The sequence below is a fragment of the Antechinus flavipes genome, chromosome 3 (assembly GCF_016432865.1).
Source record: "Antechinus flavipes isolate AdamAnt ecotype Samford, QLD, Australia chromosome 3, AdamAnt_v2, whole genome shotgun sequence".
Classification (NCBI taxonomy): domain Eukaryota; kingdom Metazoa; phylum Chordata; class Mammalia; order Dasyuromorphia; family Dasyuridae; genus Antechinus; species Antechinus flavipes.
In genome coordinates, this window is record NC_067400.1 from 317,593,947 (window position 1) to 317,616,011 (window position 22,065).

Sequence of the window (22,065 nt, forward strand, 5' to 3'; positions counted from 1 at the left end):
TCCCAGAAGAGACTATTAAAAACCTTTAAAAAGAGCTAGAAGATAAATGGGGAAAGGCACATAACTCACTAAAAGAAAAATTTGATAAAGTGGAAAAAGAAAACAACTTCCTGAAATGTGAATTGGAAAAGGTAAAAAACTCCCAAGAAGTGCAAGGAAACAAAGTTTGCGAATTGGAAAAAGAAAATAACTCACTAAAAAAAAAAAAAAAAATTAGTGAAATGGAAAAAAAATTCCATAGAGCAAAACAACTCAATTGGACATATACAAAAAGAAGTAAAAAAAAAAAAAAAAAAAAAAAAAGCTAATGAAGAAAATAACTCACTAAAAATCAGAACTGAACAAATAGAAATGACTGATTCATTGAGACATCAAGAATCAGTCAAGCAAAAACAAAAAAATGAAAGATCGGAAAAAAAGTCAAATATTTACTTGGAAAAACAACAGACCTAGAAAATAGATCTAGAAGAGATAACCTGAGGATCATCAGACTACCAGAAAATTATGATGAAACAAAGAGCCTAGATACTATTTTACAGGAAATCATCAAACAGAACTGCCCAGAAGTAATATAACTGGAAGGGAAAATAGGCATTGAAAGAATTCATCGAACACTTTCTGAAAAAGACCCTAAAATAAAAACTCCAAGAAATATTGTGGCCAAACTTCAGAATTTTCAGGGTAAAGAAAAAATTTTACAAGCAGCCAGGAAAAAACAGTTTAAATACCGAGATGCCACAATAAGGGTCACGCAAGATCGGGCTGCCTCAACATTAAAGGATTAAAGGGCCTGGAATCCAATATTCCAAAAGGCAAAAGAACTTGGAATGCAGCCAAGAATAAACTACCCAGCTAAGCTGAGTATTTTTTTCCACGGAAGAAGATGGACATTTAATGAAATAGAGGAATTTCATCTGTTTCTAAGGAAAAAACCCGACTTAAACAAAAAATTTGATCTCCGACAACAGGAATCAAGAGAAGTAAAAAAAGGTAAAAGGAACTCTTGAGAACTGTATTTCTGTTGTGGATATACATAAAAACCACATGTATAATTTGATTTTACCGATATAACATAAAAAAGGGAAGTAGAAATGGAAAGGGGATAGTGTCAGAAAAAGGGAAGAGGGGAGATAAAAAGAGGGAAACTACATATGACAGTGAGGCAAAGGAAACCTATCATATAGGAGGGAACTTAGAGAGGGGGAGAAACATTGTGTGAATCCTACTCTCATCAGAGTTGGCTCAAGGAGGAAACAATTTACATATTTCTCTTACAGAGATTCTTTTCTCACTTCATTAAAAAGTGGGAGAGGAAAAGGGAGAAGGAAAAAGAGTAAAAAGGGAAGGGTACAAGAAAGGGGAAGGGATTCAAAAGAGGGAGAGCTGTGTGATGTTAGTGGGACCAATAAGTTTAATACTAGGGAAGAAGGGAAGGAGGGCAAGAAAAAGAAAAGTATAATCTGGGGATATTAGAATGGCAGGAAATACAGAATTGGTTATTTTAACCATAAATGTGAATGGGATGAACTCTCCCATAAAGAGGAGGCAGATAGCAGACTGGATCAAAAGTCAGAACCCTACAATCTGTTGTTTACAGGAAACACATTTAAAACAGGGAGATACATACAGAGTAAAGGTAAAAGGCTGGAGTAGAATCTATTATGCTTCAGGTGAAGTCAAAAAAGCAGGGGTAGCATCCTTATCTCAGATCAAGCAAAAGCAAAGATTGATCTAATTAAAAGAGATAAGGAAGGAAACTATATCTTGCTTAAGGGTACTATAGACAATGAAGCAATATCAGCATTAAACATATATGCACCAAGTGGTATATATCTCTTCCTTAAAGAGAAGTTAAGAGAGTTGCGAGAAGAAATAGACAGCAAAACTATAATAGTGGGAGATCTCAATCTTGCACTCTCAGATTTAGATAAATCAAATCACAAAACAAATAAGAAAGAAATTAAAGAGGTAAATAGAATATTAGAAAAATTAGGTATGATAGATCTCTGGAGAAAACTGAATGGTGACAGAAAGGAGTACACTTTCTTCTCAGCAGTTCATGGAACCTACATAAAAATTGACCATATATTAGGACATAAAGACCTCAAAATTAAATGCAGGAAGGCAGAAATAGTAAATGCTTTCTTTTCAGATCACAATGCAATAAAAACTACATTCAACAAAAAGTTAGGTGTAAATAGACCAAAAAGTAATTGGAAACTAAATAATCTCATCTTAAAGAATGATTGGGTGAAACAGCAAATTATAGACACAATTAATAATTTCACTCAAGATAATGACAACGATGAGACATCATATCAAAATTTATGGGATGCAGCCAAAGCAGTAATAAGGGGAAATTTTATATCCTTAGAGGCTTACTTGAATAAAATAGAAAAAGAAAAGATCAATGAATTGGGCCTGCAACTTAAAAAGTTAGAAAAAGACCAAATTAAAAACCCCCAATCAATTACTAAACTTGAAATTCTAAAATTAAGAGGAAAAATTAATAATACAGAAAGTAAAAATACTATTGAACTAATAAATAAAACTAAGAGTTGGTTTTATGAAAAAACCAATAAAATCGATAAACCTTTGGTAAATCTGATTAGAAAAAGGAGAGAGGGAAATCAAATTGGCAGTCTTAAAAATGAAAAAGGAGAACTTTCCACTGATGAAGAGGAAATTAAAGAAATAATAAGCGGTTACTTTGCCCAACTTTATGCCAATAAATTTGATAACCTAAGCAAAATAGATGACTACCTCCAAAAATATAGGCTTCCCAGATTATCAGAGGAGGAAGTAAATTGCTTAAATAGTCCCATTTCAGAAAAAGAAATAGAACAAGCCATTAATCAACTCCCTAAAAAAAAAATCCCTGAGACTAGATGGATTTACATGTGAATTCTACCAAACATTCAAAGAACAATTAGCCCCAATGCTTTATAAACTATTTGAAAAAATAGGGAATGAAGGAGTCCTACCAAATTCCTTTTATGACACAGACATAGTACTGATATCTAAACCAGGTAGGTTGAAAACAGAGAAAGAAAATTATAGACCAATCTTCCTAATGAATATTGATGCTAAAATCTTAAATAAGATATTAGCAAAAAGACTACAGAAAATCATCCCCAGGATAATACACCATGATCAAATAGGATTTATACCAGGAATGCAGGGCTGGTTCAATATTAGGAAAACTATCAGTATAATTGGCCATATTAGTAATCAAATTAACAAAAACCATATGATCATCTCAATAGATGCAGAAAAAGCATTTGATAAAATCCAACATCCATTCCTATTAAAAACTCTTGAGAGTATAGGAATAAATGGACTTTTCCTTAAAATAATCAGGAGCATCTATTTAAAACCAGCAGTAAGCATCATATGTAATGGGGACAAACTGCAACCATTCCCAATAAGATCAGGAGTGAAACAAGGTTGTCCACTATCACCATTACTATTTAATATTGTATTAGAAATGCTAGCTTTGGCAATAAGAGTTGAGAAAGAGATTAAAGGAATAAGAATAGGCAATGAGGAAACTAAACTGTCACTCTTTGCTGATGATATGATGGTATACTTAGAGAACCCCAGAGATTCTACTAAAAAGTTATTAGAAACAATCCACACCTTCAGCAATGTTGCAGGATATAAAATAAACCCACATAAGTCATCAGCATTTTTATATATCACTAATAAAACCCAACAGTTAGAATTACAAAAAGAAATTCCATTTAAAGTAACTACTGATTGTATAAAATATTTAGGAATCTATCTGCCAAGGGAAAATCAGAAACTTTATGAGCAAAACTACAAAACACTTTTCACACAAATTAACTCTGATCTAACTAACTGGAAAAATATTAAATGCTCTTGGATTGGGTGAGCAAATATAATAAAGATGACAATACTACCTAAATTAATCTATTTATTTAGCACTATATCAATCAGACTCCCAAAAAACTACTTTGATGAACTAGAAAAAATAACAACAAAGTTCATATGGAAAAATAAAAGGTCAAGAATTTCAAGGGAATTAATGAAAAAAAATTAAATGAAGATGGCCTAGCTGTACCAGATCTAAAATTATATTATAAAGCAGCAGTTACTAAAACCATCTGGTATTGGCTAAGAAATAGACTAGTTGATCAATGGAATAGATTAGGTTCAAAGGTTCTTTTGTCAAAGGACAAAACAGCCAATAACTTTAATAATATAGTGTTTGACAAACCCAAAGACCCCAGTTTCTGGGATAAGAATGCATTATTTGACAAAAATTGTTAGGAAAATTGGAAATTAGTATGGCAGAAACTAGGCATTGACCCACACTTAACACCGTACACCAAGATGAGGTCAAAATGGGTTCATGACCTAGGCATAAAGAATGAGATTATAAATAAATTGGAAGAGCATAGGATAGTTTACCTCTCAGACTGTGGAAGAGAGAGGAATTTATGACCAAAATAGAACTAGAGATCACTATTGACTACAAAATAGAAAATTTTGATTATATCAAATTGAAAAGGTTTTGTACAAACAAAACAAATGCAGACAAAATTAGAAGGGAAACAATAAACTGGGAAAACATTTTTACAATCAAAGGTTCTGATAAAGGCCTCATTTCCAAAATATATAGAGAATTGACTCTAATTTATAAGAAATCAAACCATTCTCCAATTGATAAATGGTCAAAGGATATGAACAGACAATTCTCAGACGAAGAAATTGTAACTATTTATAGACATATGAAATTATGCTACAAATCATTATTAATCAGAGAAATGCAAATTAATGCAACTCTGAGATACCACTACACACCTGTCAGATTGGCTAGAGTGACAGGGAAAGATAATGTGGAATGTTGGAGGGGATGTGGGAAAACAGGGACACTGATACATTGTTGGTGGAATCATGAACACATCCAGCCATTCTGGAGAGCAATCTGGAACTATGTTCAAAAAGCTATCAAACTGTGCATACCCTTTGATCCAGCAGTGTTTCTACTGGGCTTATACCCCAAAGAGATACTAAAGAAGGGAAAGGGACCTGTGTGTGCCAAAATGTTTGTAGCAGCCCTGTTTGTAGTGGCTAGAAGCTGGAAAATGAAAGGATGCCCATCAATTGGAGAATGGTTGAGTAAATTGTGGTATATGAACATTATGGAATATTACTGTTCTGTAAGGAATGACCAGCGGGATGAATACAGAGAGGCTTGGAGAGACTTACATGAACTGATGCTGAGTGAAATGAGCCGAACCAGGAGATCATTATATACCTCAACAACGATACTGTTTGAGGATGTATTCTGATGGAAGTGGTTCTCTTCAATAAAGAGAGCTAATTCAGTTTCAGTTGACCAAAGATGGACAGAAGCAGCTACACCCAAAGAAAGAACACTGGGAATGAATATAAACTGCTTGCATTTTTGTTTTTCTTCCCAGGTTATTTATACCTTCTGAACCCAATTCTCCCTGTACAACAAGAGAACTGTTCGGTTCTGCACATATATATTGTATCTAGGATATATTGTAACCTATTCAACATGTAAAGGACTGCTTGCCATCTGGGGGAGGGGGTGGAGGGAGGGAGGGGAAAAATCTGAACAGAAGTGAATGCAAGGGATAATGATGTAAAAAATTACCCTGGCATGGGTTCTATTAATAAAAAGTTATTTAAAAAAAAAGAAAATTGCTATGTGCAAAAAATTCATTCCTCTTCAGCCAACTAGGTGAAGAGACTTTTGTAGTAAGCTATGCTAGTTCTAGGAAGAAACTCATGGCTGAGTTTCTAGTCAAAGTTTTTTTTCAATTTGCTAGTATAAATTCCACCTGTGTATAGTCTTTGAAAACCCAGAATCATTAACAACAAAACTTTGGAAGACTTAAGTCCACTGATTAATGCAGTGACTAAACATGATTCCAGAGGACCCATGATAAAATTTTCTACCCATCTCCTGACAAAGGTGATGGACTCAGGGTGAAAACTGAGACATACATTTTTTTTTAATATGGCTAACTGGGGAATTTATTTTGTTTAACAATGCATATTTGTTATAAGGGCTTTGTATTTTCTCCTTTTTTGGAGCGGGGTTAAGGAGAAATAGAGAAAAAACTCTTGTTCATTGGAAAAGAATAAATCAAAAAATGAAAAAAAAAAATACTGGGGTTGTTTGTCATTTCCTTCTCCAGTTCATTTTACAATGATTTAAGCCCAGACTCAATCAGGCAGTAATTGTCTGAGGCCACATTGCATTTTAGGTCTTCTTGATCCTAGGCTTGCCTTTGTGCACTGCCTCTCCACCTATTTGGCCCTGCCTCCCACCCCCCCAACCTTCACCCCCCCACCCCTCCACCAAAAAAATGTATCTACAACATAATGATCTCAACAATGCAAATGAAAAGAAGAGGCCACATAAACATATGAAAAATGAATGTCACAAAATTAGAAAGCTCTAAAATGACTACATCATAGAGAAAAACAAGGAGATACCCTTACTCCTACTCCAGCCCTTTGAAGAAATGGGAGATCTATAGATTTTGCATATTTCATATGCATTGAGATTTTTTTCAGAGTATTTTTCTGGATTTTTTTATTTGAAAAATACTGTTTCTTGAATCTCTGAAAGGATGAGAGGGAAACACTGAGAAACTGTGGTGATGTAAAAAAAAAAAAAAACAAAAGATTTTAATAAAAAGATGGAGATCCTCACATTTATGTAATACTTTCCCAAGTCAAAAAGGATAACTTAGCATAAGCCACACAGTTAGTGCCAGACTTGGATTTACATCCAGATCTCCTGACTATGAACTGTATTATTTCTCTGCAGAGCCTTCTGCCATCTACCTATATGTTCTAGCAACCTTTAGGTTAAGGATCCCCTACTAAGCACTTAGTTTGCTCTTGAGAACCAAATATTTTTCAAGTAGATATTTCAGAGTTATTATCAATTAGATCCCAATGCCGCAGTAACAAACTACCTCTAGTTTGACAATAAACGTATTTGGAAGGAAATTAATGAGTTCAAGTGACAGGAAAAAACCTAAAGTGACTGACAATTAACTTGAATTTAAAGTCAAAGTAAAGGTAAGGATTCTTTTCTATAAAAAGAAGAAAACTACTTAATTAAAACACTTTGATGCAAAAAGTAATTTTTAGAGAATGAACTTTTTAATTGAAAGAGGTTTCATTGGTGTTTCGGCTTTTGACAACGACACATAACTTTATTGACACAGTCAACATGGGTTCCCATGAATGGAAAGTCACTTCAGAGGTGGTTTTGTTGCTTGGATTTGAAAAATCCCATTTCAGTCACGATCATCTTCTTGAGCACTGTTCCTCCTGGGGCAGATGTGCAGATATCCAGAGGTGTTTTTCCCCTTTGGAAAGCAAGGAGAGAACCAAGGGAGAAGGGGACCCTGAAAAGCCTTATCTGGGGGACTATAGATCAGAGTCGCATCTGCAGCATTGTAAAATGCTATGTGTCCTCTTTCGTAATCAAGGAAAATGCCCAGCGTCTGGACCGGTTTGCAGGAAGGAACAATTTGGTTCGAATGCCACAAGTGAAAGTCCCTGTCAAAAGAGAAGGCCGCCAGGGTCAGCCTGTCCGCCGGAACCTTGTGGCCGCCAGCGCCCTTCCTTCTGATGGACTCCTCACAGACGCCCACTTCCCACTCCCTTTGCTCCCCCACCCCCACCTCCCAGTAGTGTCTCCCGGAAGAGAACTTCTGCTCGGCCAAGACGCAGAGCGCAGAGTCGAATCTCTCGGGGTTGTCGGGGACGTCCTGGGGCACAGAACGGTATTCCACACTCTGCAGATCTTCAGAGAGGGCCAGGTGGGGATGGGCCGTCTGAGGGTCCAGACGCAGAGGCCTGTGGAAGCTCAGCAGCATCGCTCTCATTCCGGAGACGGGGCGCAGGGTCCATGTCGGCGAAGCCCCCACTGGGTTCCGAAGAAGCAGCTCCTCACTCCTTCCCAACGCGCCTTTTGCCCCCTGGAGCATTTCCACAGGAAGCCGCACGTAATTCTCCTCCAGTTCGGAGATCGCCATCTCCAGCCTGTGGATCTCCTGCTTCATTTTTGACTTGCTCTCCGCAAACTTTGCCAGGTTGTCTGTGGCTTCTCGGTCCAGCATCCGCAGGTGGAGCTCCTTTTCCTCGGACAAGAGCCGGAGCTGTTTGTCCCACTCAGACTTAGCCGCCTGCTTCTGAGCCTGGAGCCCAGGCTGCTTCTTGGCCTTCATTAGCAGATGAAGGTTCTTTCGAAACGGGCTTTTCTGGTTCTTCCCATTGTCTCTTGCTTCCTGGCCTAAGGTTTGCAGTTGAATCTCCTCTTCCTCCCGCAAGAACTGGCGCATTTTCTCATATTCAGACACAGCCAAGGCTTGGAGGAGGCGGCCGTCCTTTGCCCACTGCGCCTCTCTGATTGTCTCCAATTGCAATTCCATCTGAAATCTTTTCTTCTTGATCCTTAAAGTCTGGCACGCAGCCTCGAGCTTCTCGGTGCACTGACTTTCAGCCTCCTCCAGGAGAACGACTCGGTGCGTCTGGTGATCTGTGGTTAGAAAGCAGGATCCACACAAGGGTCTGAGATCCTCCTCGCAGAACAAGGTGGGCTCTAGGCCATGCTGGTCACAGGTGGGCAGATCCCCGAGGCCCTGCAGGAAGGGAGGTCTCTGCATCTTGCTAATGTCAGTCAGATCCCGCAGCCTCCCGTCGGGTCCCATGTCTTCAAAGGCAATGGCTGTCCTGCACACTGGGCAGGCTGTAGGGGGGCAGATTTCCCTGCAGGAGCTGGGAAGACACTCTTGGCAGAAGGTGTGGCCACACTGGAGAATCACTGGCTCCCTGACATAGCCCAAGCACAGGGGACAGGGGGCATCCACTCGGAGGCTTTCCAGGCAGATTTTGGCATCCATGCTCCCAGGCCTTCTAGTCCTTTTTTCAGAAAGAGTCAACCCAGGAAATGTCACTAGTTCTTTCCTTGAGCAACCAAGAAAATGACAGGAGTTCACATACTGGGCTCTTTTATAGGACTTCCCTTTTAGCCCCTCCCCTATCCCCAAGGTGTCAAGACTCTGGTTTCTCCCTGGAAGAGTTCTCACCTCGGTGAGTTTTCACCTCGGGATCCCGTTCTATTCGGGGGCTGGGTCCTGACCATGGAGTTAACACCTGGGCAATGAAGCACAGAATACTTTGCCCCAGTTTGGCACTTTAACCAAAGAAAACCCCAGGTCATTGCTGATTGTATCCCAAGGGTTTCAGACCCCGATCAGATATTGTCAGTTGTGCTGGTATCCAGCTCCCTGCCAGACCTCGGAGATGCCCTTCTTTCTTGCCTTGGATTCCATGTTCCCTGCCTGGGCCTGGGCTGACTGGTCATTGCCCTTTCCTTGGACCTTGTGTGGGTCCTGCACTGCCCAGACCTTGTTTCTTGCAATCTGTCCCCTCCCCTATTCCAGTTTAGCTTAGTTCATCTCCCTGTATGTCTTGTCTTTACTAAGTCTGAAACTGCTATTGAAGCCCAGAGAGGAGACAGCCCTAGGTTGGTGAAGGGGGATCAAACTTGTTTAGATAAGACAATGTTAAAGTTTCGGATCTATTAATAGGAAGATGAAGTCATGAGTGATTGGCATACTGCTCATTTTGGAGCAATAGAGGATTCGATCTTTTTTTAAAAAAGCATTTTGTGGTTTTATTCATATGATGCCTCCGTGACAGATATTTTATACATTTTGTAGTTGTTTTGAGTGGCATTTCTTTCTCTACCTCTTCCTTCTGAGGTTTCTTAGTAACTCAGAATAGTTAATGTTTCTTGTTCGTTTATGTCATGCCCTGCTAAGACAATTCCAGGCTTTTCTAAGTACACCATCATGCCATCTTCCAAAAAGCAATCATTTTCTTTCCCTATGAATATTCCTTCAATTTATTTATATTTTTGTGGTTAAATATAGCCTCTCTGAAACTATGTTTTTCCTGGGATTCTAGCAAGTTGAGAAGAGTCAGGATCCTTTGAAACAGGGTCCATGTTTTTAGTTTGATTATGGTATTCAAGGAGATCAGTGATTCTTCAATTATGTACCAGAAACTGAGTCTGCCGGGACAATTCCAACAGAATAAGACTGTTCAAAGTTAAAGCATAACCAGCAATCACAGTCCAATAGGGGTTTAAAATAAAAAAACCAAACAGAGACTAAAGGCAAAAACAAAGGCCTGTAGGAAAGGCTTTCAATTCAATCGGAATTGGTGGGATGGGGGAAGAGGGGCAGAAATACCTGAGGCAAAGTAAACAGGAAAGGAGGGATTCCCATTCTTTCAGATAGTTTGAGAAAAATCCAATATCCACCCTCTTTCCTGATTCCTTATCTCTTTTATCCTCCCTTTTTGTTTTTACTGAAGGATTCATCCAAGGAGGACTAAATAAATTATCAGTAAACTTCCCTTATATAAGTCCTGGAAGTGAATTAAAGTTTCTATACATAACAGATTAGTACAGTAATGGTTTTCCAAGATGCCTGAAACAATTACATATTCAGAATGGGAACATCCTTAACAACAACAATTACCCAATTTTAACAATTTTTATCCCAAATCTTAAATATACAGTAATAGGTGACCCAGTCAGCATTGAACAATCATTCATCAACCATTTCCAGCTCCCCCATATCAAAGTCCATCGGGGCAAGTGTTATGGTCTCATTCCAAGCTGCTTCCTGCTAAGAATGTACAAAGACTGAATTCTTATCTAGGGAGGGAGTGGGTGTGGTGTTCTGTGATGAAAGTGATCAAAGCCTCCAATGGGCTGATCCAGGTCCCAGAAGCAGGTCGATACAGCTGTCATTTGACCAAAATCTAGAACAAAAACAAATCTAACAAATAAAGGTTAGAACAGTCTGAGATAGAAAGACTGGTCCACAAGGACTGCTACAAAACGTGCAGAGGCCAATATAGACTGGCCATCAGCTTCCCACTTGGAGAAACAAGTCTGCCTCACAGGACAATTTATTTGCTGTAATCCCAATAAACCAAACAGCAATTAGGTCTCACAGACCCCTGTGCCAATTGTCCTCTCGTTATTTAGGAATCTTTAAAAACTTAAATATCCACAGACACAAATATCCAGTAACATAAAATGAACAGGCTAAATGATCATTTGCCTAAATATTTAGGATCTTATGATTACATATTGAAATAGCCCAGGCAATAAAATTCAAGAAGGCCATAGTAATTCATAATTTAGAAATAATTTATTTGTAACTGGCCTAGATGGTGTGCATGGCCAGGACGGACCTCCAGAAGGATTCTGGCATGGTTCCCTGCCCAACTGAAGTAGGGACAGCCTTATAAGCATTCTTGTTCACCCTTGCTGGCACCTTTGACATTAAACAGTGACTCGAGTTGTACAACAGGAGATTGGGGGTTTTACAGGAATGAAAGGAGAATCCACGGGGCAGATGTTTTAACATAGATAGGGATCAGGGTTAGGGGACCACCCTCCCATACCCTTAGGAGCATTGTTGATCTGGCCCTTTGAAGTGCAAAAGAAGCCCCCTAATCTAGCTGAGCAGACCCTTCTCTGGGCCCTTTAAGCTAAGATTGAGGGAGGGGAGGGGAGGCCAGTCCTTTGTCCATTTCACTCCCCCTTTTTATGCTCATAGTTGTGACTCATCTGAGGCCAATTGGGAATAAGCCACCTTACGAGCAAAAAGTTCCAGGGTCTGTATGCAATCCTGAACATAAGAGATGAGGCACTTTCTTATGCAGGGAGCTATGAGGAGGAGGAAAAGGAACAAGAGGACTGGGCCTGTACCTCCCGAGGAGGTGGTCAGCCAGTCATAGAGTGACTGACTGAAGTCTCACAACTGGCCTCTCGGTCACCCAACTGCTTACACAGGGAAGCAAGAGATTCCCTAATGACACTCAACCGATTTGCATAGAACAGCAAGATACTCCCAGTGCCACGCACAGACCCCTTGCTTCACAAGCAGCGGATCTAACCCATGGAGGTTGTGTGACACAACTCCTGCCAGGGAGCCCACTGACCTTCCTAGATGAGTAAGGAGACCCTCTAGGGTCCTAATGTCTGCATCGACCTGAGAACTAACAAAGCAAATGTAAGGCCAGAGAAACTGAGGCAAGACAGAGACCAGAGAGCTCCAACATTCTATCAACAGGAGAGTCTGATTGACTGGACAGGATTCTATTCTCAAAGTTTCCAGTGGTGAATGTGAGTTCTCAATGACGTGTATACACACACATGGTACAAACACAGGGGTAAACCAAGGCAGGGGCAGGGGCAGAACACAGAGAGTGGGAACAGACTATGGATCTGGTTCTGTCAGCGTGGTGGGAGACACTGGACATTCTGATAGGAGCCAGGAAGTCTGGACTCCCCCTTATCTAGAGTCTCACATTAACATTTTATAACCTTAGAGCAAGTGGCCCTCAGTCCTTAATGAACCAGAAGCAAGTTTGCAACTAAGGGGATCAGTTACAGATCAGTTAAGCAAAACAGTTAAGGAAACTTGAGACAGAACAATTTAGGGAAACTGAGGCAGAACCAATTAGGGAAACTGAGTCAGGACAATTAAAGAGAACTGTGGCCCAACATTAAATAAAACTAGAAAAATGCAAGGACAAGTCTCTTCCTGATAACCCCAGAGTTAACATCAATGCAAAGGCTCCCTGTTACAAGTATGTCAGGTCCTCTATAGTTCTGGGGCACCATCTCAGCCAGAGAATCCAGTTTGAGATGGACAGTTCACTGTGAGTTAGGTCTGTGGTCATTTGTGCATTTAAGTCAGTCTCTGCTTACAGAGCAGCAGGGCTCACAGCCCATTCAGAGGGGCAACCCACTCCAGGGTAGAAGGGCAAGGCTTGGAGTAGCTTCACCTGTCCCAGCCCAGAGAAACAGACAGGGCTTATAGAAAGGATCAGATTGCAGAGCAGTTTATGCACAGTTAGACCATCATGGCAGGCAAACCCCAAACTTTTAGATGCCTGATATCAAACAAGGTCCTTTGAAATGCTGAGGTACTAATTAATGAACTGGGGTTACAGGACTGAAGAAAAACAGATCAGAGAGACTGCCAGTCCCAGGACAGGTGTCTGGTTTCTAAAACTTTTCTAAGAAAAAAAAATAATAGTCCCCAAAACTGAGTCTGCCAGGGCAATTTTAACAAAACACGGGATTCTAAAACTAAAGCATCCAAATTCAATCTGAACTAGTGAGATAGGGGGGTGGGGCAGAAGTGCCTAAGGCAAAGTGAATAGGAGCTAGGGGTTCCCATTCTTTCAGGTATTTTGAAAAAAAAATATCAGTTTCCCCACTGTTCTATCTCTTCCTCCCCTTGTTTTTCTCACGGAAAGGAATTATCAAATGACTATTCCCCATATAAATCCCAAGAGAGAATCAAAATCCCTATACATAACAGACTAGTACAGTAGCATTTCCTAAAAATTCCTCAAATATAACAGCAATAATTACACAGTTTTAACAAATCCCATCCCAAATCTTAAATACACAGTAATAGATAGTCCAGGCAAGGTTTAACAGTCAGTCATCAACCATTCCCAAAGTCCCTCATATCAGTCCAAAGTACACTCGATGCAGGGTCCAGTCCATGGCTCTCATCCAAAAAAACCTGCTGCTTCAGGCTGTGAAATGATAGGAGGCTCTCATTCCTTGCAGAGTGGGTGTGTGCTGTGGTGACAATCAAAGCTGATCAAAACTGATCCAGGTTCCAGAAGCAAGCCAATATCTAGAACCAAACCAAAATCTAGAACAAAAACATAAATCTAACAAAGAAAGGTTAGAGCAGTCTCAGATAGAAAGACTCCATTCACCAGACTGTTGCAAAACATGAGGAGGCCAAAGTGGACTGGCCAGCAATTTCCTGTGTGAAGAGATGAGTTTGCTTTACAGGACAAGCAAAGGGGTGCAGTCCCAAGTTGTAACATCAGTGAGGTCTCACAGACCTCTGTTAATTGTCCTCTTATCATGTAGAAACCTTAAAGAAACAAAACACAAATATCCATTAACAGACATATGACCAGGGGAAATACTCAGCTGCCCAAGCATTTAGGATACAATGATTACATATCAGACTGAAAATAGCAAGGCATGACATAATTGAATTATATTAACAGTTTCTATTGACCATTGCTCCAGAGAGATCAGTTACAGAAGGAAAAATGGAAGAACATAACTATAACATAACATAAACAGATGAGTTTTAACTGCTTATCAATTGTCCCAGGAACTGTCAATGGGTGGAGCTTTAAAACTCCCAAATAGCATTAACTAATTAACTCTAAGCCCAAAAAATTTTTACCTCCAATAATAAATTCCATCAATCAAATTTCTGATAAATCTTAAACAATTATTTATCATAACCTTATAGTAATAACAGAAAGAAATTTTGTCTCAGTAAGTTCACAACTTAGAACAATGATCATATCTAGGTAAATGTTGCATAAATGAACATTATACATACAAATCATTTTGCTTTTAAAATACCCAATACATAGAAAAATATCCCAAATTGCATATTGTCCAAAACAGAAACATTTTCAAAAGGACAAAGAAAAAAACTATTATGTTCAGAGGCCCTTTAAATAACCTCAGAATGACCCAATGCAATCAATTTAAACTTATACAAAAGACCCAATTCCACATAAAGAATTCAAGAAGATTTTCAACATAGCAATTAAACTTTTAGAAATACTAGTACCAAAGTATGGATCACATTTATGACCATATTCTTCAACCAAGAAAATATTTGTGTATCAAGAAACAGATACTCAATCAATTAACCTAAAAAGTAAGCATGTCCTTAAAAATCACAGTTTGCTGAACTGGCTGTAATCAGATAAGAAAAAAATGGCAGGAACATACTTGGGGTGGGGGGTAAGGAGAGGAGAGGAGAGGATTCCACATGGCCACCCTTCCTCCACTCCTGCTCCCTAAAAAAAACTTCCCTCAGGTTCCCCACTCAATTTCCTACATAGGGATCCTTTTCAAGATTTAGCCCATCAGTTTCCCAACACCAGGTTTCTTCCCAAATACATGCATTTCTAACTTTCTCTTTCCTCTCTTTTCCCAACATACTTGAACAATCTCCTTAAAGAACTTTCCTACTAGATGCTCCTTTGGTAAAGTAGCAGAAGACAGTGGGGCTGGGTGGCTCCCTCCCCCACCTCTTCACCTACTCCCAAAAAATCTTTCTTTCACCTTCCTAAAACCATGCAAACCTCTAATTTCCCCTACAAATCAGTCCTTCCTAAATCACCTGCATTCCTCTTTTCTTTTTCCTTCAAAAACCTGTAAGGTTCACACTATAGTGAATAGCCCAAACCTCCATAAAACCCACACATGTCCAGCAGAACTGGATTTAAAGTATAACTTATATTAATAAAATAAACTCAATATATTTCAGAAGGTAACAAACTCTGAACCAAACTAATACAGGGTTCTTACAAATGCTTTTTTTCTTATTCTACCTGAGTGTTGTCTGACAGTAATTAGCATCTCCAGGCAGAGATTCCATGACCAAGCCCAGGCTAAATTGGAATTCTATTGTTCTCTCTCTTTTTTTTTCCCTTCCTTTTTAGAAAGGAATTTATCAGTATTCAAACAGATTCCAAGATCTTATACTCAGAATAAACAAATCTAGCATGCAAAGACTATAGCATAATCATTTCTCACAATTTTTTTTCCTTTTCAGAATCATCCCAAACTTCTTAATCAAATTCCTTCCAGGAAAGACTTAGCCAATTCCATTCACTTTACAAATTAGTTAAAATTTTTTTTTAAATCACAAGCAATTTTCAAATAACCAATTCCCACATTTCTTAATAATTGTTCTTAAAACTTAACAAAGCTCTTAAATCAGCAAACAGACTAGGGGCTTTTTCCAGGATCTCTGCCCCCCAGAGAGAAGTTTGTTTCACCTTGAATTCCCTTTTTCCCTTCGGTAATCCAAAGGTGTTTCTGTGAACTTGCAAGCCTGTTTAGTGCTTTTCTCTGCCTTCACAAAGAATACCTAGATATTCTATTCAAACTTCTCTTCTTTAAATGTTAGCACACTGCTCTTCTATATATATATATTTTAACTTTCCTAACTTTCAAATCCTTTTCAATATATTTTTAAAGATTTATTTCTTTTTTATTTCTTCCTTTCTCTCCCCTTTCTCCCTTTTTCTCACAGGCTGCTGCAGTCAGCCAGAGACAGAGAGAGGGAGAGAGAAAGATTTTTCAAACGTGATTTTTTTCTAAGCCTGCAACACAGAGGCTGAATTCTTATCTCTTACAAGCTTGCAAACTTTTAAACACAGAATACAAAATACAAAGCAAACAAACACACACACAGACACACGCAGATCTTCATTTTCACCTTTTATATTTTTCTTTTTTTATCCTGTTGCTGCTTTTTGCTTATGAATTAGTGCAACAGATTAAAAGTTAGAAATCACAATTTTAAACTAAACACCGTTGCAACATTGTTAACAAAGCTTTTAGACAGACAAATCACACAGAACACACAGAACATACAGACTAGTCTTCCAGAACCAGGTCAGGATTCTTATGATGGCATCCCATGAAGAACCAGCAAGGGTCAACGTCAAACACTGCATCCAGCTAGGCCCACTTGCACAGATACAGGAGTACTCAACAGACCAGACAGGTGGCTGCAGTATAGTTAGGCAGCTGCAGCTGCAGGGGCCCCTCAAAATAACCAGAACTGGCTTTTAGAATGCTTTATGCCAATTTTGGACCAAATTCAAAATTTGGGTCTCTCTCTCCTGGTCCGCAGAAAAGAGATTACTGAATACTAGAGGCCGAGGAAGGTCTCTTGGTCGCCATCCCCTAGGATCCATAATTTCTTTCGCCCTCCAGGGAGAGGGACTGGCCCTCAGACTGAGCCAAAGGCTTATCGCGGGGGGACCTCCAAGTGAAATAGCCCAGGCAATAGAATTCAAGAAGGCCATAGTAATTCATAATTTAGAAATAATTTATTTGTAACTAGCCTAGATGGTATGCATGGCCAGGTCGGACCTCCAGTAGGATTCTGGCATGGTTCCGTGCCCAACTGAAGTAGGGACTGCCTTATAAGCATTCTGTTCAGCTTGTCACATTTTGACATTAAACAGTGATTCGAGTTTTACAACAGGAGATTGGGAGTTTTACAGGAATGAAAGGAGAATCCACCGGGTCAGATGTTTTAACATACATAGGGATCAGGGTTAGGCGACTACCCTCCGGGAACAGATACCCTTAGGAGCATTGTTGATCTGGCCCTTTGAAGTGCAAAAGAAGTCCCCTAATCTAGCTGAGCAGACCCTTTTCTGGGCCCTTTAAGCTAAGACTGAGGAAGGGGAGAGGAGGCCAGTCCTTTGTCCATTTCAATATAACCAGATTGGAATACAGTAAGGAAAATGACTATAATGTAATATAATCAGTCAAAACTAATTCTTCAGCACTTACAGGACACAGGATAAAATAGCCTTACGTCACTTTTACTCCAGGTAATTGTCCCAATAACTTTCAGAAGATGGAGCTTTAAAACTCCAAAATAATATTAGCTACAAGCCTAAGAAATTTTACTTCCAATAACAAGTTTTTCATTAACCAAAGCTTTAGATAAATCCTAAACAGGTATTTACCATGACCTTATATTAATATCAGTAAGAGATTTGTCCCAGAAAGTTCACAGCTTATCTTTCATATCTAAGTAGATAGTTTTATAAGTGAACATTACACAAATCATTTTGCTCTAAAATACCCAATGCATAGAAAAATCCCAAATTGCATATTGTCCATAACAGAAACATTTTCAAAAGAACAAAGGAAAAAAAAATGATTATTCTCAGAGGCCCTTTAAATAATGGGCATAATCTCAAGATGATTCAATCCAATCAATTAAAAATCATACACAATATCCTAATTTCACATAAAACAATCTGAAAGATTCTTTAAAAAGTATAAATTAAACTTTTTGAAATAACCCTACCAAATTATATATCACATTTATGACCCTATTCCTTAAACAAGGAGACCATTATGTATCTAAAGAAAGAAACATTCAGTCAATTAACACCAAGCAAAAGTAAGCTGTCCTTTTAAATCACAAATTTCTGCAACAGAAGGCCAAGGAGCTGCAGTTTGTTTTTTTTAAAAATTGGCTACAGCACACTTAATGGGAGAAGGGGAAATAAATTATCACCTGACAAGGTCCTTTCCAAAGCCACCCTTTCCCCCACTCCATGTGGCATTTCTCCCAACTCCACCATGCTTCCCTACCCCCACTCAACTTTTCTCCATAATTAACTTTTAGGGTGCCAAATCCTTCTCAGGATTTAGCCAGCCAGGATATTTTCTTTCTCCAAAAAAATGTTCCTTCCTTTAAAAGACTTTCTTTTCCTTCTTTCCACCTGCTTTTTTGCTTCTTGTCTCTCCTTCCTGAAATCTTCCAACTCTTCAATTTCTCCTTCAAATTAATTTTTATTATCCCATTTCTTCACAATCACTTTCTGTTCTCCTTTTCTTTCTTTCTTTTCCTTCAAAAACTTTTCAGATTTACAATATAGTGAATAAATAACCACATAAAACCTACACATGTTCAGCAGAGCTGACAAAATTTAAAGCATGACTTATATGTTTGCAAATGACCCAAAAATGTTTCAGAAGGTAAAATATTTTATCTAATTAGGGGCATGTGACCTTTTCAGGCAAATTATCACAACTTTGTTTTAACAAGCTATTATTAAAATGAATCAAATCAAATACAGCTTTAATTTTTTTTCTCTTCAGTAGTAAAGGTTTAAATATTCAAACAACTTCTTAAGAACTTATACTCAGAACAAATCTAGCATGCGTGATGCAACAATAAAATTATTTCCCAAAATTTCAGAATCATAATACCACTTTAAAACGCTCAAAAGGATATTTTTTTCTCTCATTTAAGTAAGTTTCCTAAAATTCCTAATCAAATGTTGCAGACAAATTGAATTATCAGTTGGTTACATATACGTACATACACACATATATATTTATACATACATATATATATATATATATATTACATATATATACACACACACATACACACAAACACACACACACACACACACACACACACACACACACACTATAAACTGGTTCCCAGAGGCTTTTCTTCTTTTCTCCTGATTTCTCAAAGCAATTAACATCAACTTCTTTCTTCTCCAGAAAGAGCTCCAGAAAGAGCTTGAATTTCAATCAGGTAAGGTTTTTATTGCTCTCTTCTTTTACTCTAACTAGCGGGCAGCTTTTGAGGAAAACTTTTCTGCCAGACTTTTAAAATTAGCTAATCTTTTCTTCTTCCTTTTACTTTCAAATTAGTGCAAACAGGTTAAGAATTTAAAAAGCACAAGCAATTTTTTAAATGCTAAACACATTTCAATACTGAAATGACCAATTGCCAAATTTCTTAATTATTGTTCTTAAAACTTTAACAGAGCTCTTCAATCAACAAAACAGACAGACAAGTCACACAGAATACAGAACACTAATCACAAAAAGTTTTAACATATACAAGGGAAGAGCAAGCTTCTAATTTCAGTAATGACCAAGAGGAAAGTTTTTACCTCGACTCTTTTCCCTCTCATAAATTCAAACTGAGCCTTTTAAAATAGGCTTCCAAGCTCCATTTTTGTGCATTATCTGCCTTCATAAAGAATGCCTGATTTAAAAAAAAAAATCCTGAACCCAGAATTCTGCCCAGAGGCACCCAGAACCAAACCCACAACCCAGAATTGAATTTCAGAACACCAAGAATTGTATTCTAAAACAACCAGAGTTGTGCCAATAGGCACCCAGAACCAGTTGGTGTTTTAAAACACCCAGATTTATTGTCAGAGACATATTCAGACCAGATGTGTCTTGAAAGACACGAAGAATAGTTGACACCGCAAATGCCTCCCAGATTATTTATGTTTCATCAATCTAATGTCTGGGGACCTGAAGTGCTAGCCACAGAATAGAACAGAAAGTCACTTACCCTGCAGAGATTCTAAAACAGACTTTCCTTTAGCCAGATGGAGGTGTCCACAATGAGTCTTGTCCAGGCTGAAAACTGCTCTCTTCCAGGAATTTCTGGAGCAATCCAGAAGGCCAACCTTTCCAAAAACAGCCCAGACCTCAGCCACCCCAAGGTACAAGGCCCAGGCCTGAAAGTCTCTAATCTCTCATCCTGCTCTCATATCTTTCTAAAACCTCCAAAATATAATGCTGGTCTTATATCTCCCTGGGGAAGCTCCAAAATGTAATGCTGGTCTCATGTCTCCCTGGGGAACCTCCAAAATGTAATGCTGCTTGCATATCTCTCTGGGGAACCTCCAAAATGTAAAGCTGGTCTCATATCTCGCTGGGAACTCCAAAATGTAATGCTGGTATCATATTTCCCTGGGGAACCTCCAAAATGGAATGCTGGTCTCATATTTCCCTGGGGAAGCTCCAAAATGTAATGCTGGTCTCATATTTCCCTGGAGAACCTCCAAAATATAAAGTGGCTATCATATCTCACTGGGACCTCCAAAATGTAATGCTGCTCGCATATCTCTCTGGGGAACCTACAAAATATAATGCTGGTATTATATCTCACTGGGACCTCCAAAATGTTATACTGGTCTCAATTTTCCTGGGGAACCTCCAAAATATAATGCTGGTATCATATTTCATTGGGATCTCCAAAATGTAATGCTGGTCTCATATCTCGCTGGGACCTCCAAAATGTAATGCTGGCATGATATCTCACTGGGAAAGGTCCAAAATATAATGCTGGTGTCATATCTCCCTGGGGAATCTCCAAAATGGAATGCTGGTCTCATATTTCCCTGGGAAAGCTCCACAATGTAATGCTGGTCTCATATTTCCATGGGGAACCTCCAAAATATAATGCTTGTGTTATATCTCCCTGGGGAATTTCCAAAATGTAATACTGGTCTCATATCTCGCTGGGACCTCCAAAATGGAATGTTGTTCTTATATCTCCCTGGGGAACCTCCAAAATGGAATGCTGGTCTCATATTTCCCTGGGGAACCTCCAAAATAAAATGCTGGTATCATCTCACTGGGGAAGCTCCAAAATAAAATGCTGGTATCATCTCACTGGGGAAGCTCCAAAATGTAATGCTGGTCTCATATTTCCCTGGGGAAGTTCCAAAATGTAATGCTGGTCTCATATTTCCCTGGGGAACCTCTGAAATATAATGCAGCTATCATCTCACTGGGACCTCCAAAATGTCATGCTGCTCTCATATCTCACTGGGGAAGCTTCAAAATATAATGCTGGTATCATATCTCACTGAGGAAGCTCCAAAATGTAATGCTGGTCTCATGTCTCCCTGGGCAACCTCCAAAATATGTGGCTATCATCTCACTGGGACCTCCAAAATGTAATGCTGCTTGCATATCTCTCTGGGCAACCTACAAAATATAATGCTGTTATTATATCTCACTGGGACCTCCAAAATGTAATATGGTCTTATATCTTCCTGGGGAGCCCCCAAAATGTAATGCTGATATCATATCTCGCTGGGACCTCCAAAATGTAATGCTGGTCGCATATCTCTCTGGGGAACCTCCAAAATGTTATGCTGATTTTATATCCCTTGGGAACCTCCAAAATGTAATGCTGGTCTCATATCGCACTGGGGAACCTCCAAAATGTAATGCTAGTCACATATTTCACTGGGGAACCTCCATAATGTAATTCTGGTCCCATATCTCACTGGGGAGCCTCCATAATGTTATGCCAGAGGAAACTGAGGGAAGATAGAGATTAAAGAGTTGTTAATATTTTATTTGAATTTCTGAGCAGAAGAGATTATGTAGGGATAGAGCAGAATCCATTTTGCCCCCAGGGCTGACAGGTTTGGGGTAGGACCATGAATTCTGATAAATTGGGAGTGAAGAAGGTAGTCAGCTAGAGACAGGTCTGGAGAGATAGATGTAGAGAATGCCAATAAAGTATCTGAGAAAGGACATCTGGAGTTTTTTGACTCTTTTGGAACACCAGA

General features: G+C 38.9%; 1 protein-coding gene across 1 annotated transcript; it reads right to left on the minus strand.

The window, feature by feature from the left end:
* Positions 1–7,313: 7,313 nt before the first annotated feature.
* Positions 7,314–8,924, minus strand: LOC127557197 (probable E3 ubiquitin-protein ligase TRIML1). The gene has a single exon (XM_051990613.1). The coding sequence runs from the start codon at positions 8,922–8,924 to the stop codon at positions 7,314–7,316; it is 1,611 nt and encodes a 536-aa protein (XP_051846573.1).
* Between the last annotated feature and the right edge of the window lie 13,141 nt (positions 8,925–22,065).

Bases quoted from the DNA above. Each gene is read 5' to 3' on its own strand.
- LOC127557197 (XM_051990613.1), bottom strand. From the start codon at position 8,924: ATGGATGCCAAAATCTGCCTGGAAAGCCTCCGAGTGGATGCCCCCTGT.